At 37.9% G+C, this 24,067-nt stretch overlaps 7 protein-coding genes across 10 annotated transcripts; 3 read left to right on the forward strand and 4 right to left on the reverse strand.

Annotated features, from left to right (window-relative positions):
• Window positions 1–3,702: 3,702 nt before the first annotated feature.
• LOC106331554 (probable E3 ubiquitin-protein ligase LOG2) lies at window positions 3,703–4,221 on the reverse strand. The gene is made up of 2 exons (XM_013769937.1): window positions 4,149–4,221; window positions 3,703–4,058 (listed from the first exon to the last, which is right to left on the reverse strand). The coding sequence occupies exons 1-2, from the start codon at window positions 4,195–4,197 to the stop codon at window positions 3,703–3,705; spliced, it is 405 nt and encodes a 134-aa protein (XP_013625391.1). The 5' UTR covers window positions 4,198–4,221.
• A 2,882-nt stretch (window positions 4,222–7,103) lies between these two features.
• LOC106341908 (F-box protein GID2) lies at window positions 7,104–7,917 on the forward strand. Its single transcript, XM_013780660.1, has one exon. It carries the CDS (start codon window positions 7,236–7,238, stop codon window positions 7,674–7,676), a length of 441 nt encoding a protein of 146 aa, XP_013636114.1. The 5' UTR covers window positions 7,104–7,235; the 3' UTR covers window positions 7,677–7,917.
• Window positions 7,918–8,487: 570 nt separating this feature from the next.
• Window positions 8,488–9,983, forward strand: LOC106306475 (3-oxo-Delta(4,5)-steroid 5-beta-reductase). Its single transcript, XM_013743144.1, has 2 exons — window positions 8,488–8,647; window positions 8,742–9,983. The coding sequence occupies exons 1-2, from the start codon at window positions 8,609–8,611 to the stop codon at window positions 9,870–9,872; spliced, it is 1,170 nt and encodes a 389-aa protein (XP_013598598.1). The 5' UTR covers window positions 8,488–8,608; the 3' UTR covers window positions 9,873–9,983.
• A 2,843-nt stretch (window positions 9,984–12,826) lies between these two features.
• On the reverse strand, window positions 12,827–14,727 carry LOC106309330 (acyl-CoA-binding domain-containing protein 3). Of its 3 annotated transcripts, none has more exons than XM_013746506.1 (4): window positions 13,623–14,727; window positions 13,341–13,437; window positions 13,136–13,232; window positions 12,827–13,015 (listed from the first exon to the last, which is right to left on the reverse strand). In XM_013746506.1, exons 1-4 carry the CDS (start codon window positions 14,549–14,551, stop codon window positions 12,993–12,995), a joined length of 1,146 nt encoding a protein of 381 aa, XP_013601960.1. In that variant the 5' UTR covers window positions 14,552–14,727; the 3' UTR covers window positions 12,827–12,992. The 3 variants fall into 3 exon arrangements, with proteins under 3 accessions (XP_013601960.1, XP_013601898.1, XP_013601844.1); XM_013746444.1 differs by having other exon boundaries at window positions 12,827–13,021; XM_013746390.1 differs by having other exon boundaries at window positions 12,827–13,027.
• A 516-nt stretch (window positions 14,728–15,243) lies between these two features.
• On the forward strand, window positions 15,244–17,207 carry LOC106308055 (probable WRKY transcription factor 7). Its single transcript, XM_013745172.1, has 3 exons — window positions 15,244–16,179; window positions 16,274–16,399; window positions 16,708–17,207. The coding sequence occupies exons 1-3, from the start codon at window positions 15,443–15,445 to the stop codon at window positions 16,856–16,858; spliced, it is 1,014 nt and encodes a 337-aa protein (XP_013600626.1). The 5' UTR covers window positions 15,244–15,442; the 3' UTR covers window positions 16,859–17,207.
• Window positions 17,208–17,351: 144 nt separating this feature from the next.
• LOC106308041 (MLO-like protein 13) lies at window positions 17,352–20,340 on the reverse strand. 2 transcript variants are annotated; one of them, XM_013745155.1, is made up of 15 exons: window positions 20,255–20,340; window positions 20,121–20,166; window positions 19,888–20,032; window positions 19,746–19,803; window positions 19,446–19,660; window positions 19,243–19,359; window positions 19,066–19,120; window positions 18,850–18,992; window positions 18,667–18,741; window positions 18,489–18,577; window positions 18,306–18,396; window positions 18,019–18,225; window positions 17,868–17,935; window positions 17,734–17,794; window positions 17,352–17,640 (listed from the first exon to the last, which is right to left on the reverse strand). In XM_013745155.1, the coding sequence occupies exons 1-15, from the start codon at window positions 20,304–20,306 to the stop codon at window positions 17,455–17,457; spliced, it is 1,608 nt and encodes a 535-aa protein (XP_013600609.1). In that variant the 5' UTR covers window positions 20,307–20,340; the 3' UTR covers window positions 17,352–17,454. The 2 variants fall into 2 exon arrangements, with proteins under 2 accessions (XP_013600609.1, XP_013600616.1); XM_013745162.1 differs by lacking the exon at window positions 20,255–20,340 and having other exon boundaries at window positions 19,446–19,663; window positions 19,888–20,008; window positions 20,121–20,211.
• Window positions 20,135–23,010, reverse strand: LOC106308030 (endoglucanase 21). Its single transcript, XM_013745147.1, is given in 6 exon segments — window positions 20,135–20,698; window positions 20,782–20,954; window positions 21,043–21,178; window positions 21,472–21,906; window positions 21,982–22,292; window positions 22,558–23,010. Coding segments are annotated over 6 exon segments (1,752 nt in total). The 5' UTR covers window positions 22,850–23,010; the 3' UTR covers window positions 20,135–20,293.
• Window positions 23,011–24,067: the final 1,057 nt, after the last annotated feature.

Below are 24,067 nucleotides of genomic sequence, written 5' to 3' on the forward strand. Positions count from 1 at the left end.
GCGAACGGTTTGGGACCGAAAGGGTGCAAACAATTCGGGACCGAAAGGGTGCGAACGGTTCGGGACCGAAAGGGTGTGAACAGTTCGGGGTGCGAACGGTTCGGGACTGAAAGGGTGCGAACGGTTTGGGACCGAAAGGGTGCGAATGGTTTGAGACCAAAAGGGTTCGAATGTATTGTCACCAAAAGAGTGTGAATGCATCATCACCGATAAGGTGCAAATGTAACATCAATGAAAGACATGGGGAGGTAGATGTGATTGTTAAAATTTTACATATAAGTAAAAAACTATTGTTAACACAATCTCATTACATTGAGAAAGTTGTTAAGTAGTTCAATTGTGAGATTGTTCTCCAATAAAGTCTCCAATGCATGTGAGAGTGAAGCTTGTACCTTATATAGGACAAGAAGTATCATAACTTGAATATTTGAAAGGAACCATAAATTATGGTTTGTTATATGTCAGATTTTCTTCGATGGTTGAAGGGTATTTAGATGCAAATTTGATTATCAATATAGAAGAAAATTCTTCTATTAAGTTGTTGAGTAATTTTGCTTGGAGAAGTGCCATCTCATGGGTTTCCAAGAAGCAAACTTACATGAAAGTTTGACTATTGAATAAATATTTTTAGCATTAGCATATGCCGGTCAATAGGCATATTGGCTAAGGAATTTAATTTAATAGATTCTGTTGTGACCGAAATAGTATCACCAGTTTCTATTTATGATAGTGAAGTAATCTTGGTTAAGGTTTATAATCAAGTGATTAATGGTAAGTTGCGACACTTGGCGTTAAATATAGCACATTATGTGAGCTGATCACTCACGGGGTGAATACCATAAGGGTTTGTTCGGTCTGAAAGAAATATAGCATATCATTTGACAAAATGATTAGCTAAAGACTTGGTAATTGAGTCTGTTAAAGGGATGAGTTTAAAGTCCATTAGAAATCTTTAATGGTGGAATACCCAATTCCTCTCTAATACGACATTAGAGGTTGAATTCAATGTGGAAAGCCTACACTTAAAGGTTGTAGCACATGTCTATATATCATCTCAGTGTATGTGCTTGGACCTGCAAGAAAGGGTTAGGTTAAAATTTTATTCTTAATAAATACTTTGAAAAAGTGCATTTGCAGGTGCATGAGTGAAAGTATTTACCTATATGAGTGTGAAGTGATGTCGCTTCAATAAGATGGGACTTGGCTTTGTATGCACTCATGAATGGATAGGGACACATGGCTTATAATAGTGTCAAGTACAAACACTTAGAGTAGTGTAGAAACATGTGTGTGTATTACCTTCATGTGCTCAAAATGGGTTAAGGGATTCAATACGTAGGACATCCTGATTCTCGAGCATTTGGAATGTGTAATACACTAAAATGAAAATTCAATTCTTAGTAACATTTTCATTTATGCATGAGTTTGATATATGTATTAATTATTTAATGAATCTATGATTACACTTAAATGGGGAGGATTGTTGGATATTTAAGTGAATCTTTGCAACCATTAAAGTGAAGCATTGCAATTGTTTAGATGAACAAATGCAACTGTTTGTGATTGTAACTATTAGTGGTAAATGGTTGCAACCTTTGGTGATAAACCATTGTAACCATTAGTGATTAAAGCCTTTGGTGATGAACCATTGTGACTTTTGTCTAACCAATGTAACTATTGGTATTAATGTTTGTAACTTTTCACTAACCATTGTAACTATTGGTGCTAACCATTGCAACCATTAGTACTCTATAAAATGAGTTGTGGGCAATGGAAAATAACAACTTGAATCACAACTTGTAAAACAAGATTGAAGATCAAAAACTAATAGTTGGTAAGAGAGAGAGAAAGAAAGATTCATTGTTCGAATATCATCAAAGATCTGTGAAGAAACACATATAAACATTAAACCTTTATTTGTTATTCTTGTATCTTAGCCTAGAACAAGAATGAGACTTTGATTGTCTTATCCTACAAAGGGATTTCGTGTAACCCAAAGACTTGAAATAGAGTCGAAATACTCTTTAAGAAAAGCATGGCGATGCAATCGTTATCCAAGTATATATTTCACACCCATTCCAGTTACCAAACCACGAATAATTAACCAACATTTTCGTTGTCCACCAATGCTAATCGATGAACTCGATGAAGGCTCCTATACATTCGCTCCTGAATGCTCTCCCATAGCTCCGCTTTGTTCCGGTGGAACTTCTTTTTAGAAACTGTCGTTATATTCCCATTTTTCCAAAATTGTTGCTTGAAGAGGTACAAACCAAATGGAAAAAGATACAAACTAATCGTGACGAGCAAAAAGTATATGTGTGTTGGAATCTTTGTGAATTTGTTTTGGATTTAACTACTGTTGTAACCGTGCGGAAATAAATGAACAAAAGAGATGTATATTTAACGTGGTTTACCAATTTGGCTACGTCAATGGGTATAGAGAGATTTTATTATTTGAAGCTATATTGAGCTTATAGAATGCAATTTTAAAATTATTTTAAATACAAGATATATATAATAGCATTTGACATCTAAAAAAATCATAAAATATATGGATTCATAGCATTACCCACGATCAGATGTAACATCTATAATAATTCGATGCAATGCTCTTACTGAAACCGAGTCAGTATATTGTATGTGATGCAGCATACATCACCTAGATGCAACATCAAAATTCAAGGCATATCAACAACTCCTACCAGAAAGGAGGTGAATACTCCCTCCGTATCATATTAAGTGTCGTTATAGAGAATTTTTTCGTTACAAAATAAGTGTCGTTTTCGACTTTCAGTGCAAAATTTATTAATTTTATTCAGCAATTTATGTTTATATTGGTTGAAATATGGTTAGGTGTATAGTGAATTGTGTTTTTATAAAGAAAATATACAAAATTAATTGTTTCCTTAATTTGTGTGCATAAATCCAAAACGACACTTAAAATGAAACAGATACAGATGGAGTAATATTTGTCTTGGTTATAAAACTCATATAGAATGAGAGTAAATTTATGTATGTTACATCCAATAACGTGTAGTTTGGTTCTTAATCAGGCTTTAAAATTTAGCAAACAGGAGAAACAACCATCAAAATGAATTATTCAAGGAAGAGGACTATAAGGCTCTTAGCATCAGCAAGGTAATTTCGAGAATTGTAATTCGTGTCAGTTGCTTAGATTAATGATTTAAAGGAGATAATGGAGATTTGTGTATTTGCAATCATATTTTCCTACTCATATTTGTGTCATGTGAGCGGATTATAATTTTATTTCAAATTTTCTTTATGGTTCATACTTGGCAATTGGTATAGTGAAGATATATATGTTTATAAAGTTAATCGCTCTATAGACCAAAAAACATAACACGGCATGTGATCTAGTAGTTTGTCACAATGTTGTTAATGTGTCATTATCTGAATTCAACCTGGATAATGCATTTATGATTAAAAAAACAAATAAAGCAATACGAAGATTTCAATGGGACTACAAAACTGTATTTGGCCTTCCGACTATGAAAGAGATGTTCTCATCTCAAAGAAAGAACAATGTTCTAAAATGGTTTAAATCTATAGCCTTCTTTCTATTGCAAACATAGTTAATTTTTCTTCAAAGTAAATGTAGTGAAAGATTAAAAACACATGATGATTACAAACTTTGCTTGGGATCATGAGACAAAATGTGGTTAGTAAAAGCAACAACTTTCAAAACTTAAGAACTAATCTCTTAGCCTTGCGTATCACCCTCCGGCAAATCGGACACACCTTGTTTTCTTCCGACATGATCTTCTCAGCACAGCCGCGACAAGTGGCAGAGTGACCGCACGGTACAAAGAAACAGTTTCTCCGTTCCTCGAAACATATGACACACAATGTCGAGTAGTCCACATCATCCGCCGAGCTGAACGACGCCGTTTCCAGATCACCTTTCCCCGTTACTTCCGACGGCGTCCAAACGGTGACTTCTTCTCCTGCCACCACTGGTAACCTCTCCGTGTCATCTTCCATGTCACAATCGCTCAGGTATTTTAGTATCAAGAAAATAAGGAACATTATGGTCCCTAAAAACGCAATTACAATAAGAAAAAGCAATTTAGCTTTACATTAAAAATGATAGCACATGTTATATAACTATAATGGATTAACTGTACCCAAAAATGTAATGTAAACCACCAATCTAGCGGTGATGGATAGCTCCATGTACCATCCAGCGAACTCATCCTGCAAAATACCGGAGAACATATATCTTGAGAACGTTGCACCGAACATCTTCAAGATATAAAATAAAATGATTCAATGATGATAGAATGGTTTGTTCTCATATGAAGTTATATTAGATCTCTTCTTGCTTGTTTGAGAGCATTAAACTAGTGGATTGTTGATTAATTCCAAGCATTGTTGTGATTTTGACAGAATTTATATAAGATTGTGTCAAAAGGACTCGTCGTGCAATCCATATTTATTAATTTGATCAGAAAAAGAGGCAGAATGCAGGTTGCTGACACACACACAAAGAAGGTCATTTCCAAAACTCTGATTTAATACACATTTTCTAAGATCATATTCACTCCGTTCACTCCTAAGCAAAGGATTCTTTTTGTCTTGAAATATCTAATGCTAAGTCTCTGTAGCCACTGACACACTGGTATATTATGTGGTACACTCAATCAAAGGTCATTTAGATGACGTTCACTCTTTTTAAAAACATAAATGGAAAGTACAAGTGTTTGAAAGTACCAGTGTAGTGAGGGTAAGAAGAAAATACTGTGTTTGATTTCGTTTTTGCGTTTGCCGGTTATAATACAAAATCCGGAACTGTTCTCCAAAACATTAGTCATATGGCTCGTTATAATAGGTAAGGGGCAACTTGTTGAATGTGACAACACTTGTGACTTATCTGCTGTGATTGGGAATAATAATAAAAAAAAATGTCCAGCTATATTTATCTACTAACTGCGCATTCTTCTTTGAGAATATTTCAAATAATGTTGCGTTTACAAACTTGCAACTAAAAACATGAATTTTGATACCCTGGAAATATACATGAATATTTTGATTATGGCATGCATGCAGGCAGTGGCGAAAGGCAGGTGGAGTATGCATGTGGCACTGCCTACTCATCTTTATTTTACTTTTAAGTGACTAATCTAAAATTTATTTAAATACTTTAAACAAAAAAATTGTTATAATATATGCCTCACTAAATAAGCTTTTGGATTCGCCTCTACACACTTGGTTTTGAAGAGTTAGCATGGCGCTGGAGTTACCACTTACCAATGGGATGGTGAAGTAACCTACTGAGTACTACTAGATGTTATGTGAACCATGTTTGATCCTCTTTTGAACACGTGTGCACTTTGCAGTGTACTTAGCTTTGTGTTCATCGTTGTATCTTGGGCCTAAATATTTGGGCTGCCTACTTCTTCTTATAACGTGTTTGGGTTTTCGTTATTAAATGAAATGATGACAAACAAAACCCGATGAAGACAAAAACAGCTGTGAGGGTAAACTCGTCACTTCGAATAAAAAACAGATCGAAACTAGACATGGGCTTAAAATCCGGAACCCGAAATCCGAACCCAAAAAACCGACCCGTTATCCGACCCGAAACGTAAAAATACCCGAACGGGTCTTATAGGGTGGTACAAAAATATCCGAACCCGAAGTGTTATTAACCGAACCCGAACGGATAACCCGAAGAATCTGAAATTAATAGTCAATATAAATATTTTGAAATATATATAAGTATTCCAATTATTAAATTCAATATTTGTGGTAATATTATATATAATAATAAATATTAAAATTTTAATAAATGCTTTAAGTCCACAATTAGTAATAAATAAGTATTTTATAATTTGGTCATTGAAATAAAAAGTCTACTCTCTATAAGTCAATACATATTACAGATTGTTTAAAATTCAAAAAAGACACTGTTTAAATTAAGAGTTTAGAGTAGGACTGGACAAATAAACCGAACATGGTCCAATAAAAGTGAATCCGAACCTATTTGAATCCATGGATGTTTTATGGTATTTTGGCTTATGAGTATTATCTGAACCTAAATGGATATCCGATAGAACCCGAAACATTCAAAATTCCAAAAAGAATATATATCAAAAATGTACTAATATATTATTGAACATCTAAAATAATTATCTATTACATGAAGATTTGATGGTTAAAGGTGACGGATGAAACTTGAAATTTTTAGATTTTGGTTTTGTTTTCATTGAATAATGTTTCTCATTTCATTTCATGAGAACTTAGTTTTTGTTTTATGATTTCATTTATCTGGTTTTCTTTCTATCACTAACTATTTTTATCTTTCGCTTGATTTTGAATGATCACGTTTGATGTTTTTTCTTATTTTTGAATCGATTTTACTTATGTTTTGGCTATTAAAATATGTACAAATCATGTATTTTAAATCCGAAGAACCGATTTCATTGATGTTTTAATTACAAAATATGTACAAATCAGGTATTTTTAAACCGAAGAACCGATTGGGACCCGAACCCGAAAGTACAATGGGTTATACCGGTTTTTTGAAGATTTACTAACCCCGACCCGAACCCGATAGAACCCGAACCGGTCCCGAACCGAACTTTTATATAATTCGAATGTGGTTGATTTTGATAAACCCGAAAAACCAAAACCCGAATGGATAAAACCGAAACCCGATTGGGATCCCGAATGCCTACACCTACGTATTGTTTACAGACGATGTTTGTTTTCATGCTTGATTTAACATTTTATTGTTATTTTATCAATTTTATATGTGATAGATTAATTTTTATTTAATTTAGATGTTTTTTTTATGTTTTACTTTAAAAAAATTATTTTTTTATTTTGGTTATATCCGAACTGATATAACCCGAATCCGTACGATATATGATTACTTTATGAGTTTTATGATGCAATACAATTTTGAACCGAACTCGAAGTGTTATTATCCGAACCCGACCCATACTAATAAAATTTTAGTATGGAACCTAAAAGTGTAAACCCAAAAATCCGAAAACCCGAAAACCCGATCCGAATGCCAACGGGTGCCCGAACGCCCAGGCCTAATCGAAACATATTCATTGTATTCTTTTTTTTTCTCTTCTTGTCGTCTTCGATAATACGCCAAAGCGAAAGCCCCTCCAGAGCTCATAACCCAATCTCCCATCCTCCTCGATTCAATACTTATCTCTCCTCTCAATCAAAAACTTGATCTGCACAATCGATTCCACATGAAACGCAGTGCTTCAAACTCAGTTACAGACGGTGATGCGAGTCCCAAGAAGATGAAGAAGACCACAGAGGAAGATTCAGAAATCGGATTCGCGAACTTGGACGAGAATCTACTCTACGAGGTGTTGAAGCACGTGGACGCGAGGACCTTAGCAACGTCATCTTGCGTGAGCAAGATCTGGCACAGGACTGCACAAGACGAGCGTCTGTGGGAGCTGATCTGCACGCGTCACTGGGCCAACATCGGCTGCAGCCAACACCAGCTCAGATTCGTCGTCTTGGCGCTTGGCGGCTTCAAACAGCTCCACTCGCTCTACCTGTGGCCTCTCTCGAGTCCGAATCAACATGGTAGATTGGGTAAAGACGAGCTGAAACTCTCCCTTTCTCTCCTCTCGATTCGGTACTACGAGAAGATGAATTTCACTAAGAGACTCCCCTGAGTCCAGATGATTTTACTTCGGATCTATTTTCCCAGCATCGTTCTTAGTTTTATTTTATTGTTTTGCAAGATGTTTGTAATTTGTAATATCTGCTTTGTACTTCTTTAAGCTCGTTCTCATATGTTTGATATTATTAAAATCTGGCAAAATCCATGTAAGCCAGACTGTCTGAAACAGCTAGTTCTGTAATAATAGAGGCTGGTGAGAATATTTAAGTCAAATCATATTTGAAGTTTTTGTACTTGATCAGATCCAAATTGAAGGAAATATTCTTATGATTCCCCTTCTCTATTATTGTAGAACTAATATAAAAGGTTTTTCATGGTTCCATATGAAATAAGAATCAAAGTCCAGAGTAATTACGTGGTAACGTGGCTTACCAAGACACAGCAGAAAATTAGAAATTTTTATAATCTTTCTGTTTTTTTTTTAAGTTTTACACCCATATTTAATGAAATATTATTTTTATTTAATGTATAATTTTGTTAATGAAAAAGTATAAAAACTGAAAATTTTATTTAATATGTATATTTGAAAATATAAAACAACATTATGGGTTTATAGTGAAGCAAAATTTTAAAATTAAATATTTAAATTAAATATGAAGATTAGAAACAAAAGTAGAGAATATGAAAATAAACAAATTCCAAAAAGTTTTGTTCATGGTTTTATATGAAGATTAGAAACAAACCGTAGAGTAATTGTTTACCAAGAAACAACAAAAATGATAATTAATTGTGTAAAATAGTTTTATGTTTTTGTAAGTTCTATATAAACTATATGGGATATTTTTTAATTACAAAATGACAAGAAAATGCTGAAAGACAACCTCACACGGTTCTCATTCACAAAATTACTTAACCGCAAGTAAGTCTAGAACATCTCCCATAGCTTGTCTTTTGTTTCTCGTGTCACCGATTTGATCGAGAAAAATGAGTTGGTGGTGGGCAGGCGCCATCGGAGCTGCCAAGGTAACTTCAACCTCGTATGATCTTCTTCTTCTTCTTCTTCTTCTTCTTCATAATCACTTATCTAATAGAATCTTCTTCCTCTCCCCTTTCTTAGAAGAAGTTCGACGACGATGAACCTACACAAACCTACGAGAGCGTCGCACTCATCATCGGCGTCACCGGAATCGTCGGAAACAGCCTCGCCGAGATCCTCCCTCTCTCCGACACCCCCGGCGGCCCGTGGAAAGTCTACGGCGTCGCTCGCCGTCCTCGCCCCTCCTGGAACGCCGATCACCCCATCGACTACATCCAGTGCGACGTCTCCGACCCCGACGACGTGAGATCCAACCTATCCCCCTTAACCGACGTCACGCACGTCTTCTACGTCACGTGGACCAACCGCTCCTCCGAGGGGGAGAACTGCGAGGCCAACGGCTCCATGCTCCGCAACGTCCTCCGCGCGGTTGTCCCCAACGCGCCGAATCTAAGGCACGTTTGTCTCCAGACGGGGACCAAGCACTACATCGGTCCCTTCAAGGACCTTGAGACGACTCGGTATCACGATCCTCCGTTCACGGAGGATATGCCGAGGTTGGGAGTCGAGAATTTTTACTACGCTCTTGAGGATGTTCTGTTCGAAGAGATCAAGAAGAAAGAGAGCGTGACTTGGTCTGTGCATAGACCGAACACCATCTTCGGTTTCTCTCCGTACAGTTTGATGAACATTGTGGGGACACTCTGCGTCTACGCAGCGATATGCAAGCACGAAGGGACTAAGCTGAGCTTCCCGGGGAGCAAGAAGGCCTGGGAAGGTTTCAGTACGGCTTCGGATGCGGACTTGATCGCCGAGCAGCAGATTTGGGCTGCGGTTGATCCCTACGCGAAGAACGAGGCGTTTAACTGCAATAATGATGATGTTTTCAAGTGGAAGCATCTTTGGAAGATTCTTGCCGAGCAGTTTGGGATCGAGGAGTATGGGTTTGAGGAAGGGAAGAACGTTGGGTTGGTGGAGATGATGAAAGGGAAAGAGAGTGTGTGGGAGGAGATGGTGAAGGAGAATCAGTTGCAGGAGAAGAAGCTTGGTGAAGTTGGTGTGTGGTGGTTTGTGGATGTGATACTTGGTGTTGAAGGGATGATTGATAGTATGAACAAGAGTAAAGAACATGGCTTCCTTGGTTTCAGGAACTCTAACAACTCTTTTATCTCGTGGATTGATAAGTACAAGGCTTTCAAGATCGTGCCTTGATCCATCTTCCATATAAGGATGTTTCTCTCGTTTTCTTCTTCGTTTTATGTTCTTTGTTGTCTGCAAAAGGAATAAAATCAACTGCGGATTTACCGTTGTTTAAGTACTCCATCTCTAGTCTTGCAAGTCCCTTTTGAAATTCTACTCTTTTGGGATAGTTTTTTTAGCATACGTCGTTACTAGTTGTTACTAGATTCTATGTCTTGGAAGTAGTGTATTGGTCGTCATGGTTCCACAAGTGGTGTCTATTGGTCCTAACAAGGTAAGCCAGTTAGAGAGAGTACACAACGTGGCCGTGATCTCAAAGCTCTCCTCTTTGCAAATGGAAAGTAAGATTACTTGCTTATTTATGGTTTAGCTGCAATCAGCTTTAGCCAGTGTTTTTACCATCCCGATGGTTGGACCGGGTTCAACCATGAACCAGGTGTATAACCGGGGTTGGTCTAATAATCGGTTCAACCATGAACCGATCCCGTAGCCGGTTTGGATCTTAAAGTTATTAAATTAATAAAACTATTAAAAATCTATAAATCATCCATATGAACATACACTACAGGGGGAGGGGGTAAAGATAGCATAAGAATGTAGCGTTCTAGTCGAGAATGCTATCTTTGACATAACTCATAATTTAAGATGACGTTTTTTTACTTTGATGCTATAAAAAACTGCATATATAATATCACTGTACATTAAAACGCTATCTTTACGGAGGCAAAAAATGATTGATTTTCCCTCTCATTTTATTCTTTAAATATTTACATATAAAAAAAAGAAAATTTTTCTATTGGTTGAAAGTAATACACAAGGATTGCAATCTCTACCCTTAATTGTTTTTAATCCAAAGGTGGAGATTGTGTTTTAATTTGTCATCTCCTTTTGACTTCTGAAACACGACAACAGAGAGAAGTGAGATGAGACAGAGAGAGATGAGAGATTGCAAGGTAAGAAGACAGAGACCGGCCTGAGTTCGTCGTCTTTTTCACCGTCGACCTGTCTATACTCCTCGTCACTTTGTTCTTCTGGAATCTGTATTCCTCCTGAGAACGCCCCTCTCTCCTCTGCAGCCGAATCCGAAACCAACACTCGTCTCATTCTCAATCTCCTCTCATGTCTGCTCCTTAGGTTCTCTCTCTCTCTCTCTCTCTCTCTCTCTCTCTATTCAATTTCACTAAACAACAGATCTGAAAAAAAAGTCCTTAAAGTTTGTATCTTTATGTAGGTCTGGTGCTTCCTCTTCAAAGAACAGATGAAATCCACATCCCAAACCCATCTTGGATGCAATCGCCTTCCTACGAAGAGGCTTGGAACGAGCCACATATATGGTTTAGACCAAACAAAGTTTTAATTTTTTTTAGAACAGTGATTCAGTCATTGGTGATATACAATCCCACAGATCTTTAGTTGTGGGAGGGGACTATTGTTAGAGCTTCAAAATGTTGTTCAAGTGTATTTCTTTGTGTTGGCTTTCTAGTTTGTGCAAGGCTTCCAAGAAACTTAGGATTGATTCTTAGATGTTTTCTTGTGCAGATGAAAGTTGCTTTTGAAGCTGTGGATTCTGTGAGTCAGCCACCACGTCAATCTGACCGTAGCAATGAGTAGACAAGAACCTCAAATCTCTTGCATTCCCAGGTATTGTGTTCATATCACTTTTGTTTTGCTTATGTTGATGAAAGATGAACAAAACTAGTTTATTCTCTTATTTGAATTTTATTAAAAATTGCTCGATGAGTTCTGCAAGTTCTAAGAGTACCCAAAAGGATGTGATAAAATTCTCTTGTTGTTGGTCCAACTTTACATCCAAAGGGCTAAGTATTAACCTTTTATCGTTTGTTTTGTTGATCTGGATGCTAGTTGATGCTTCTACTTAATGGCAAGGATACTGATTAAAAATATTTTGTATTTTCATGTTCTTACGTAACTCTTGTTTCAGCTGTGTGCTAAGAGACAGAAGATGTTGGAAGACATGGAAAAAGACTTTGAAGGTATATTCTCTTTGAGAGCTATGATTTTTTTTCTTGTTACATGAAGGTGGACAAGAGGCAGATAAGTTTGATGGAGGAGGAGGTAGCAAAAGCAGTGGATCGTTAGACATTAGGTTTAGAGTGGAAAAGGTCCAAGCTCCTCTGTGTGATTGGAAGACGGCGACGTTGGAGTACTTGTTGTGACGGCGTCGGTCGTGGTGTGGTGCGGCACTAGAAGATAGAACTTTAGGTATAGAATTTTAGGTGTAGGCTTAATATTTTTGAAAAAAATTGGTTTAGTTTGGTTTTGTTTGATATACCGGTCATAAATATGTAACCAATTTCGATATATAAAAAAAATTAAAAATTTTATTTTTTTATTTTTTATTTTTTAATAATGATATAATAACAATTATTATCTGCTATTAGAAGTTATACAATTGCACAAGTAATAAACCGCCATCAAACTAATATTTTAACATAGCACAAGTTAAACGCTATCTAAAGTGTCCGAGAAAAGATTGCAGGGAAAGATACAGCGTTCGCCATAACGCTGCGATATCTTGCAATAGTGTTTTTCTCATGCTATATATGAGACGTTTTCTTGTAGTAATAAAACTAGATTATATTTATAATGTTTTATGTTTTAAAGTTATTTATATTTTAATTATCATATTTACTAACATTACTTTTAAATTTAAATACAAAAAATATATTAAACCAGATTATTGAACCAGGTTTGACTCGGTCAAACCATATTGAACCGTGATCCAAAAAATTTCCGGTTCAGTTCCCGGTCCGGTTTTAAAAACAATGGCTTTAGCCTTTAGGTTGCTGATACGTAGAATAAAAAAAAAAGGCAAACTACTAGGAGGGATATAAGCACCCTTGCTTGATTCATATGTCACACACCGTAAGTCAACCAATCCCCCCACCCCCAACACACACATATATATTTTAGTTGTTTTTGTTTAGTGCAACTCCTTCAAACCATTGGGTGATGAGGATAACAATTATGTAGAACACTATACAATCCAACTTGCATCAAATGGTTTATTTACTGCATTTATGATATTATCTTTTGAGAAACATACTTTTAATGCAAAAAAATAGATTTGCCTTTATTTTCCCAAAGGATTCTTGTTCAAGCCTTTCCTGCTTAAACACTGGATTCATCTTCCCCTGAAACTATTTCTAGTAAGAGTTGGATTTGAAGCTAGCAAAAGGAATAGAGAAATAGGAAAGATACAAGAAATCTGTGACACAAATATATCATTTACTCTTCAGGGAATTAGTCTTTACCATTTTTGCTGGTTGCAACACCAATTGTGTCTAAAGTGGTCGGATCTTCTAATGATCCTAAGTCAACAGAGGTTTCCGTTTCTGGCATCTTCCCTACCTGTAGAGAGAGAGAAGAAAGAGAATAAGTCAAAAATTTCTCAGACCTTAAAAGCCATTAAAGACACATCCCAGAAGTAATTTGAACTCTAAAAATCTAACAACTCACAGTATTCAGCAAACCAGGAATCTCCTTTGAAACAAGTGCAAGATATTGCTCCATTGCCTCTTCTTGACTCATGTTTCCAAGTCTTTGCCAGGCATTCCTAGCACAAGGTGGTAAGCAATGTATGTCACTTGCACATAGCAGTTATTGAGCATGCATCTTTTAAAGCTTTGTCCCTCCTAGTTTCTAGTGTAATAAGTCCCCTCCCATATCCGCAATACGACTTACCAAAATCTACAATATAGAAATGTATTCCTAACCATTTGGCAGAGTTAAGTATGGTACCATTTAGCGCGAGCAGAGAGCATGATGGCCATAGGCTGTGCCTCTCGGCATGACCCTTCAGTGGCGATCTTGTGCAGACCGTACAGCTCCATCTTAGCCTCAGCAGTAATTTCTTCACCTTTCCCTGATTGCTCCAGAAGATTTGAAGCAGCTGAAAAGGTTATCTCAAGCTCACTCTTCTCAATTCCCTCCCAATCATCATCATCATCATCTTCTTCAATACTCAACTCCACTTGCTCTTCAATACTAAACTCCATCTTATCCTCACTCTTCTCACCACTGTTACTTTCTTCAACCCTAACCTCCTCAGATTCCGTGACTACGACTTCTCCTCTTTCTACACAAGAACTTACTCCTTCTGCCGATGATAGTTCCTCCTCGTGTCCTCGATTGATAATCTCCTCTGCTATCATGTTTTCTTGAACTACAGAGGCAGTGGACTCAGCTTCCGCCGTACTTTCAATCAACTCTTGCCGTTCATCACCGACTTCTCCACTTGTTTCTTCTCTCCCTTCGTCTTCATCACGAACTATCATCTCCTTGGCTATCACATTCCCCGGCGAGAGAGCGGCCAAGAACTCATTAGCTTCCGTAGTTAGAACCACCAACTCAACGTCTCTAGCGGCTTCTTCAACTTTATCAACAACACGATCAGCTCCGTTTCCAAACCGATCCACGTGTTCCACATTCTCATCAACAACAACTCGGAGTTTTCTCTCGCTCTGGACCACCGGAGCATCCACTTTCAAACCAAAACAAAGCTCCTCCACCGTAGCAGAACCATCACCGACACCGATCTCGGTTTTCTCTATCTGGTCGGAACTCCGATCGCTTTCCCCGGCCATAGAAACAGATACGATTTTGGCGACAAGGAAAGAAAAGAGAAGCGCAACAACCGCCGTGAGAAGCAACTCTAGTAAAAACTCCATGATGATGATGGATCACGCAAAGACGGAACAGGGGAAAATAGAGAAGCAGAGATACTTAGGGATCTATGAAGGAAGTAAAATCAAGGAACGTCAAATATTTTTTTAGAGGAAAGAAAAATAAAAGAGAAAAGGGAAAGAAAGAAGAGAGGAAGAAAGTATATTCGTGGAGAGTCTTCGGCTTTATGCGACATAGCGGGTCAGGCAATAACAGGACTTTTCCTCAACACCTAACCGCTTTTAATGCTGACTTGGCTCTTACGGTTTTCGCTTATCCTCTTCACCCACCTGGCTGGCTCCTTCTGCACCCGCGCCGTTTTTTCTCCTGCGAAGACTCACTTAATGGGCCTTAACAAGCCCATTATGAAGTACAGCCCAAATATATTTTGGTCCTTCCTCTCAGAGAAAATTTATTACTCATTTCCACTAACTGGATAACTGGTCGGTGCGAATATAATACCATGAACATTTGTGAAAACCGTTTTATTCTATTTTATAGGAATAGTATATTTTACTATTTTAATTTGTATCGAATATACTATATTTCAATAAATTTGTTGAAATAGTTATATGTTTATTTTTGAGCTCCACTGGTTCCAATTCCATTATAAAATCATCGACGTTGAGATTGTCAAATACTTGACAAAATGACGACACATGTTTCCCTATTATTGGCAATATATTTGACTGATGCACTATCTTAAAGAGAGAGAGACCGCATTAGAGATTTGAGTTGACTCGCCCTTTCATTTCTTTTTATTGGTGCTCATCATTATCATCTTCTTTAAACAACTCCAACAAGGGAAGAAGAAGAAAGAATACAGAAAAACAGTGATTATCATCATTTCTTTTATTAGTTTTGACTTTTTAGAGAGGTGTGTGTTGTTGTGAGATATGGCTGTGGAACTTATGATGAACAGCTACGGTGGCGTTAGAGTCAAAGGAGAAGACGACGGCGGCTTTTCTGCAAATATGGAAGACACCGCCCTGAGAGAAGCTGCGTCTGCTGGGATTCACGGCGTTAAGGAGTTTCTTAAACTGATCGGTCAAAAAAGTCAACCGACAGAAGAGATAACGGCGGTGACTGACGTCGCCGTTAACAGTTTCAAGAAGGTGATATCTCTCCTCGGTAGATCTAGAACCGGACACGCTAGATTCAGAAGAGCACCGATGAAGCCAAAAACTGAAGAAGGAGGAGGAGATTGGAGGACGGAGGAGAAGACTGGACCAACAGCCACAACCACCGTCGTGTTGAACAGACAGAAACCAGAGCAGAACGGTGGATCTGCGTTTAGAGTTTATTGTCCGACACCAATCCATCGACGTCCTCCTTTATCACACAACCACAGTCTGACAACTAAGAACGGTCCGTCGTCTTCTTCGACTAACGGAAGACCACAAGAGCCATCAACGATAAACTTCGCGCAGTCTCCACCTGTCTCTGTGTCAAACTCGTTCATGTCTTCTCATAGATGTGACACCGAGATTAACCAGATGTCTTCAGGATTCGAGCTCACTAACCCATCATCCCAAATCTCGGGTTCGATTGGTAAGCCTCCTCTATCATCAGTTTCGTTGAAGAGAAGGTGTGACTCATCTCCCTCAAGTCGTTGCCATTGTACCAAGAAAAGGTTTGATCCCACACTAATCTTTATCATTAGATCTAAATCTTCGTTATTCAAAAATTAATTATTGTTTTATAAATGGTAACTTAAAAATAAACAGGAAATCTAGAGTGAAGAGAGTGATTAGGGTTCCTGCCGTAAGCAGCAAGATGGCTGATATACCATCTGACGAATATTCATGGAGAAAATATGGTCAAAAACCAATCAAAGGCTCTCCTCATCCTCGGTCAGTCTTAATTAGTTTTATTTCAGGTTTATGAATCCTTAAATCACACAAAAACACATACGTCACTATAAACATCTAATTAATTAGATTAGAAAATAATGCAACTTGTGTATAATATTGTCAAATATTTTTTTCTATATTGGTTGTACCAAACATGTCGTCTAGTAGTAGTGGCTTCACACTCTTTTTGACTTGTTGTTTGTTTGTTTATCTACAAAGTTTTTAAAAATACACCAAGAACGAGTTGACTCAACTCGTGTTGTTGTTATTCCTCAAACTTAACTTGATCTTGTGACTCGGTGTCACAGGGGATATTACAAATGCAGCAGTGTAAGAGGTTGTCCGGCGCGTAAGCACGTGGAGCGTGCACTCGACGATGCGATGATGCTTATCGTGACTTACGAAGGAGACCACAACCATGCTTTGGTGCTCGAGACGCATCATGACAAAACTCTTTAACTTTGGTCGTTGCGGCCGTGGAATCTTAGCCGTTCGATCTGAGTTTGAAGTGACCCTACTCTTGTTTCTGTCCGAAATCCAGATTAGTCAACGACAGAGTGGGCCTTAGTCTGCACTTTTTTATATATATATTTAATTTTTTTTACAGAAGCTTTTGCTTTAATTGGAGAGAATAGGGGGCAATCGTTGTGGATCTTGACTCTTGATGCAAGTTGAATCATGTGAAAGTCCTTTTCCTTTTGTTTATTTATTCTAAAGATAATAGCACTATATGTTAGGTTAGTTTAGATTGAGCTGACTAATTTGTTTGAGGAGCTTGAAAGGTCAATAACACTATTTATCACCACCATGTTTGAATTTACATCAACTAATTAATGAACGTTACCAGAATTTATAACCGTTGTTGACTTGACAGAAAAAAATATGAATGAGGTTGTTGACTTTATTATCACCATGTTCTAATGCAGTGCCAAACAGATCGACTCTATAGTTTAGCATAACCAAACGATATAAGTGCAAATGTTACAACAAATAGTTAAGGGATAGCGTAGGGAATGATGTAGCAGATCTTATTGGACTTAGACATAAATAGCAACTTAAGGGTTGTCACATTCCATGAGTTCATTGACTTGAACATTAAAAGACTCAGGAATGGTAGGTTCTATCTCCATCCTGTGAGCCTCGCTTGTGGATTCACCTTTGTTCCTTGTATCTGACAACCATACTTCCAGTGTGGAGTGTACTAACTCGTCGAATATCCCTTTCTTGAATTTGCTACCCATCTGTTAGAATTTTTTAAGAAAGCAAGTGACTCAGACTTCGTTTAGTTGTGTAATGTATATAGCTAGGTATGTGGTCATTGTCTACACACTTACTTGTGTAACAAGAGCATAAAGTGGGAGTGTGCTGTAACTGCAAAGCACTTGGACTAACACTCTGTATAGACAAAGAGTTCATCAGATAAAATTATAGTTTATTTAGACTTGAAGTGTACACAAGTATTAGTTACCCCATGACGAGCCGTGGAATAAGGAAGCCTAGTTTCTCCATGATACACGAATGTATTCCATATGTGAACTGATGATACGATTGAGAAATCATACATTAGCATTGTGATTGTTCAAACAAAACTCTTAGAAAAGGAAGAAAAATGAAAGTACCAAAATCCAGAAGAAGAAAGCGATCTCAAATGAATTCTGAAAGAGAATGAAGTGGACGAGTTGGAGAACAATCTCTGGCCTATGGAACCAAAAGAGTTCATCAGAAGGTGTGATGACTGCTTGTTCCCCACGGTTTCTCTTCTCACAAACATCCACAGCTAAGCTACTTATTATATTCTCCAGTTTCGTACCCACCATTAGTAACAACTACATTTAGATAAACACATTGAAGTATAGCATTCCAAGAATTCAAAAATATGATTAGATCATTAACTAAATGAACTTACTATTAAAGGCAAGAAAGACAACCAGAAGTAAGTATTCCATCCTCCTACATTCAGCAGAAGAAAGACGACAACAAAGAGCCAGAGATACCAGCTTTATATTTATACCATAACATCATACAAAAATGGTGTTAGACAAAAAAACTGATGAAGCCATTGGTGTGTGTAATCTAAAGAGCTAAATACCTTATGGTCACAACTTTCTTGAAATCCATCTCCACTGTTCTTAGCATGTACTTGTGAAAATTAAATGTTGGGTTTGTGGGGCAATGGGTCTGGAAAAGTGAAGGAATAATACATATTGTTTATTGTTACATAAAAGACTGGAAACAACATGTTGGAAAAAAAAAGAGTGAGGTAAAACCATGATGAACCCATGTCGCAGAGCTATATATTCTGATTTGGTGACAGAACCATAAAACTGCTTGCAGAATGATCTCTGCACCACATTGGCTAATTTCATCAGAAATAAAGTAAGATCTTAATAGATAGATGGTTAAGTTTCATGCATAACACTTTTGTTTTGGCATTAGTATCCAAGACTCACCAGCCAGCTGATGACAACAGATCTTCTCCAGAATCCTCCAGCATGCATCTTGAAGAACTCATGATTTGCGTTAAATAACTCGTGAAGGGCATGAGCATGAGCATGAGCATGATGAGCGTGAGCATGACCAGGCTTTGATGCATCTGCGACATGTTTTTTTCTCCTATTTAGGTTTTGTTTAAGACGCTATAAATCACTTCAAGTGTTAAATCTCACCCTTTTGAGAAGGAATTTTCTTGAAATTATCCTCCCAACGCTTCCATTGTTGTATCTACATGTAATATCAAACCAACTGACGTAATCAGAGCAAAACAAGAAACATCTTTTTAAACAGAAAGTTCAAATGTTGTGTTTGTGACTTGTGAGACACGCTACGAAAGCAAGTTACATTACCCTAGCTCCTCCAAGAACCATAGTTGAGGCACAGAAGATGACGTGAATAACCGCTAGCACGAAGATGAAGATATGTAGATGATGTAACGCTTCAACGGATATTAAAGGAACCTTCCCCTGCAAAGCCATGTTGATGAAAAAAGCAAGATACTATTAATAGAAAAGCATCCAGAGTGAAATAGGAGTTTTAAGGGAAATATTACCTTGGTAGTACAATGGTCTGGACTTGCTCCTGTTGAAAGTAGATGTCGTGTATTGAAGACAAGCGAATGAGATGTTTCAGGAGCATGATGCTCCTCCTCCAATGGCTTCTTACAAGGGAACATGTTGCTAACAAGAGCTGGTGGGACACATATATGCCTAATTGCTGTCTGAGACACCGTTAACAGTAACGAGATGAATCCCAAAAGCATCAGTTCTGCTTCAGGACACACAATTTTGGTCATGTTCATGTGTAACCAATCAACAGATTCATGTTTGAAAAATTGAAAGGAAGAACAAACCTTCTTTAAGTTTCTGCAAGGCCTCAAACAAGGCATCTTGTTTTCTACGCTTCAGATACTGGAACAGAGACAATCGTAGAGTTATTACACGAAGAGAAGAGACCTTAGACTTACAGATATAGACAGTGATGTATATACGTACCTTTCCAAGATGATGAAGACCACGTTCAGCGAGAAGGGACAAGAGAACGATGATGAAACAGATGAACGCTACGACCCATGTGGGTGTATATTCAAGTGAATTCTCTTCTTCTGCCATTTTGCTGCACCTCGAGATGGAGACAACTCTTGTTTATTTATTATATAAAGCAGAGAATAAGAGACGGAAGTAGTAGAGGGTAAAGAATAGAGAGAAAAGATCAATGTGTAGGTTACCTTGTATAGTAAAAAGCATAAAAAACCTTTCTTCTGTCCCACGCAACTACTTAAACAAATAAACAAAGAATATATCAAGACTTGTTATCACTTGAAACTACTTTATTCACTTAGGGAAACAATAGACTTATTACACTCAATAATTTTCAGTTTTTTAAGTGTTTTTTCTCTCTCTAAGGTGTCCATGGTGCTGGAGGAGGTGGTGTGGCTGGTGTTAAAGGAGGTACCGCAGAGAATATAGTGTTTTTGTCAATAGATTCTAACGTCTCTTCTCCTGATAAAGCCACCAGAGCTGCGACCAGACCGGCATTACCGGCTAGAGTTGGCTCTGTGTAGTTGTAGTTTGAGCGAAGGTCATGGAACCCATCATGCTTGTCAGGTCCAGCAACCATTGCTCCTACAATAGTGTTTGGGTTATCTCTTTTGTTGTCTCTCCATTTCCATCCTCCTTTGCAGCTTTCTTTCTTTACGCTTTTCGGTATTGAAGCTCCTTTGTGATGTACATGTCTCGGGTAACGCTGTCCAAAATCCACAACATAACTCATATTCTGAGGGTTCTTACCAAGTATGTAATCAATCTGCCAAAGGACACAAAAGTTTTTAATCAGAAAGTATTCTTTGTTTTGCTTCATTTATGGATTTAGAGGATGCATATATATACCTGAGATCTGGCAAAGTCACGCAGGACATGAGTAGAATAGAAGTTAGGACCACAGTACCATCCAGGAGTATCAGCGGCATCTAGATAATCACTGTATAGCGCCGCCAAGAAAGCTGCGGTTGCAGCATATTGAAGAGGCTGTGGTTCTCCATGGTTCAGCTGGATTAAACCTCCTGTACAGATGATAGCCAGGTTATATAACTTAACATTTCAGAAAACAGAACATGTTCACACACAAAAAAAAAACAACACTAAACTCACCCTTGGTCCTTTTGAATCTTGTGAAATAGGGTAAGTAAGAGCACATAACTACTCCTGTTTGATTGTGAAAGGTGCTCAAGATGTCTTCATATGGAAATCCAGGGCTCATAAACAGCCTCAATCGCGTCAAAAACAACTAAAAAGCACATAGCAAGTGGTTAAAGAGTCAGCCAAAATAGCATTTGTTACCATAAAGAAGCAAATCCAAATCCTACATCGGATATTAGACCAAAGACCGTCTAATATTTAAGTCAATTTAGTATGAGTTATTTTTGTGAGCAACCGCGATCCAAGAACAAATCCGTGAAGGTTCATGCTCAAAACGGACAATATCATACTAATACTAAGCTCGGGGTTGGGTTGGCTCTAGTAGATTGAGGGCATCTGGTCCATCATTAACCACAAATTTTTTCCAAAAAGAGAACTAACCTGAGCTCCGGGAAGCTTGTTATCCCAGCTAGATACTCCATAGTCAGGGCTATTCCAGAAAGCACCAGCTTTCCGAGCCATATCGTGACTGGTAACATGATCAAGATAAGTTACATTTCCAGTAGCGTAATACAACCAAGCTCCACCCCATAAGAGTTCATCCCAAAACAGGCTTGACTTGTAGAATTAACGAGACTGATTTTTACTGTTCTTATCTTTAACAAAGTCTGCATACTTATAAAGCGTCTTAGCACCGTGAACAAGCTTTTGTGAATAAACTCTGTTGTCTTTGAAAACAATAGACGCAGAAGCCAAAGCAGCTGCCATCTCTGCACCAAGATGAGAGCAGGAACCGTAGCACGGAGTTACAATCCTTTCATTATCAATGTCCTCAGGACGCATCCAGCAGTAATGGTCATCATGTCCTGATCCGACCTGTGAACAAAAGGGAAACGTTTTATAAACAGAACAACGATCTCACAATGACTTAAACATGCATTTTTGTTTCACCTGTTCCACCATCACATCGATTGTATCAGCACTACTGTTGAAAGTCTCGAGAAAATAGTCAGCTCCCCATTTGATGAGTTCTTTGACATGGTCTAGCTCCCCTGCAGCTTTGTATTTTGCACTGTATTCAATCACACTCCAGCTCAACATGGTCATAGCGTAAGACATTGGGAAGTTGAACTTGGTTGCATCTCCAGCATCGTAGTAGCCTCCAACCAAATCTTTGTAGAATCCTCCTGTATGGTCTTTCCCATCTTTCATACAAGAATCACCTCTCCATGTCACGTTATTGTGCTCTGGTAGCTTCCCAGCTGCAAACAAACATCACAACATAAGAGTAGGGCCGATCCTTAGCATAGGCTAGTGAAACATTAGCATATGGTCCATAAAATGTTCAAAAAAATTTACACTCATACTCATAGGCCCCTAAATTTGTAATATATATATATTGAAACTCTTACTAAAACAGATTCCAAAATCTAAGGACCAGTCCTTATAAGACATTAGATTAATACATGACAAAACAGAACTGAATGTATAGATCAACTGTTTGTACTTTTGTTTTCTTGAGCTTACATTTCTGAGCGTTGAAGAACATGAGAGCTTTACGGAGAGCGACAGTGTAGTTGTCAGGTTTAGGTTCTGTCTGTTTGTGGTGTGGCATGTGCCTTACGATCATGGTTATGGAGCCAGCGAGAAGGGTGGTTACAAGAACGGCCCCGAGAGTCCAGAGAAAGATCTTGCGGCTGACTAGTATACAACCGAGATCAACGTACTTCTTTTTCTTCGGCTGTGGTGGCTCGAGTAGCCAGCTCCGCCGCGTCGCGTCGAGTGGAGGAGGAAGAGTCGCACGGTCCAGTTCTTGCATCTTTCAGCTGCGACCGTCGTCTGTGATTGACTCAGCTGCATTGATCTCTAGAGAACCAGTCAATGGGTGTCGTCCGTACATGTTGATGATGGGTCCCACTCTGATAAGATCTGAGGAAGTCCCTCTTTGTCTTTTCGTTTTCAGAGTAGAGAAGGGAGATTAACTCCATATGCCCTCTACCCTCCTAAAAAATCCCCATTTATCCCTTTATTATAATATAATTTCTTTTTCATTTTTTTTAAATAGAAAACGTGGCTAAAGACGGATTGCCCTAAAATAATTTAGTTATTTACAAGATCCAACCAGAAAGATCTGACCCACACAATACAAACCCTAAAACCCGACCCATCTAAACCAAAACGATGTCGTTTTGAATTACTCAACATTCTCTTCTCCAAAATTTTCAATCATCGGGTCTGTCTCTCCCCCAACCTTCCCCTTGCGACACTCTCTATTGCGAAATCGGAGATTGAAACCCTAGAGTATCCATCTTCGTTCTTCCTTGTTCATTCTCCATCTAATTCGAAAATCCATCTTCGTTCTTCCTTGTTCGTTTGTGTCTCAACTATCTCTTTGTCTCTCTTGTCTGAAACCCTAAAGTCGAGATCGCTTCGTTTTTTCTTCTTTCTTTGTCGAAATCAAAGCTCCATATTCGTTCCTTGTGGTAAGTGATTAGTTTCCCTTTATTTGGTTGTTATTTGGTCGAATTTGTATGTAGATTTGAAAACAAATTTGGGGAAAACTTTGAATGTGTCTTATGTTTAGATATTGGCTTTGAAATTGGATAAGAACTTGGTAAATCTATTGTTTAGGTATATATTACATCGAATTTGTATGTAGACTGATGCGTTTTTTTTTGTGTGTTTCCGATTTGAGTGATAAATTGTATTTAATTTTTGTTAATAAAATTGTATTGGGGAAACTTAGTTGATGTTGTGTTGTTGTTTTGCGGTTTGAATTTAGTTTCATTGAGTGTTGTAATGTCTTGTACAAGGAAGTTATGAAGGGAAATCAAAAAGGAGTCCCCAATGAAAGGCTTCGTCAATCTCTTAGAATAAAAAAACCGGACTCAATTGCAAAAAGGCCGGAGCCGAGAGTTCACAAGAGCAGTAAGAAGAGTAAGAAGAGTAAGAAGAGTAGGCCAGTGAGAGAGGCAGTGAGAGCACAAAGTGTAGAATCGCTCTCAGCCTCAGATGAGTCCGAAAGTTAGGGGTCCGA

This window comes from Brassica oleracea, chromosome C1 (genome assembly GCF_000695525.1).
Source record: "Brassica oleracea var. oleracea cultivar TO1000 chromosome C1, BOL, whole genome shotgun sequence".
Lineage (NCBI taxonomy): Eukaryota > Viridiplantae > Streptophyta > Magnoliopsida > Brassicales > Brassicaceae > Brassica > Brassica oleracea.

Coding starts and splice junctions, on each gene's coding strand:
- LOC106341908 (XM_013780660.1), top strand. CDS start 7,236: ATGAAACGCAGTGCTTCAAACTCAGTTACAGACGGTGATGCGAGTCCC.
- LOC106308055 (XM_013745172.1), top strand. CDS start 15,443: ATGGCTGTGGAACTTATGATGAACAGCTACGGTGGCGTTAGAGTCAAA. Junction 16,180..16,273: donor TGCCATTGTACCAAGAAAAG/GTTTGATCCCAC, acceptor AAAAATAAACAG/GAAATCTAGAGTGAAGAGAG. Junction 16,400..16,707: donor AAAGGCTCTCCTCATCCTCG/GTCAGTCTTAAT, acceptor TCGGTGTCACAG/GGGATATTACAAATGCAGCA.
- LOC106331554 (XM_013769937.1), bottom strand. CDS start 4,197: ATGGAGCTATCCATCACCGCTAGATTGGTGGTTTACATTACATTTTTG. Junction 4,059..4,148: donor GGTTTACATTACATTTTTGG/GTACAGTTAATC, acceptor TTGCGTTTTTAG/GGACCATAATGTTCCTTATT.
- LOC106308041 (XM_013745155.1), bottom strand. CDS start 20,306: ATGGACACCTTAGAGAGAGAAAAAACACTTAAAAAACTGAAAATTATT. Junction 18,742..18,849: donor CTGTTGTCATCAGCTGGCTG/GTGAGTCTTGGA, acceptor AATGTGGTGCAG/AGATCATTCTGCAAGCAGTT. Junction 18,226..18,305: donor TGTCTTTCTTGCCTTTAATA/GTAAGTTCATTT, acceptor ATCTAAATGTAG/TTGTTACTAATGGTGGGTAC.
- LOC106306475 (XM_013743144.1), top strand. CDS start 8,609: ATGAGTTGGTGGTGGGCAGGCGCCATCGGAGCTGCCAAG. Junction 8,648..8,741: donor GCGCCATCGGAGCTGCCAAG/GTAACTTCAACC, acceptor CCCCTTTCTTAG/AAGAAGTTCGACGACGATGA.
- LOC106309330 (XM_013746390.1), bottom strand. CDS start 14,551: ATGGAGTTTTTACTAGAGTTGCTTCTCACGGCGGTTGTTGCGCTTCTC. Junction 13,438..13,622: donor CTCTCTGCTCGCGCTAAATG/GTACCATACTTA, acceptor ACCTTGTGCTAG/GAATGCCTGGCAAAGACTTG. Junction 13,233..13,340: donor TTCCTGGTTTGCTGAATACT/GTGAGTTGTTAG, acceptor CTCTCTCTACAG/GTAGGGAAGATGCCAGAAAC.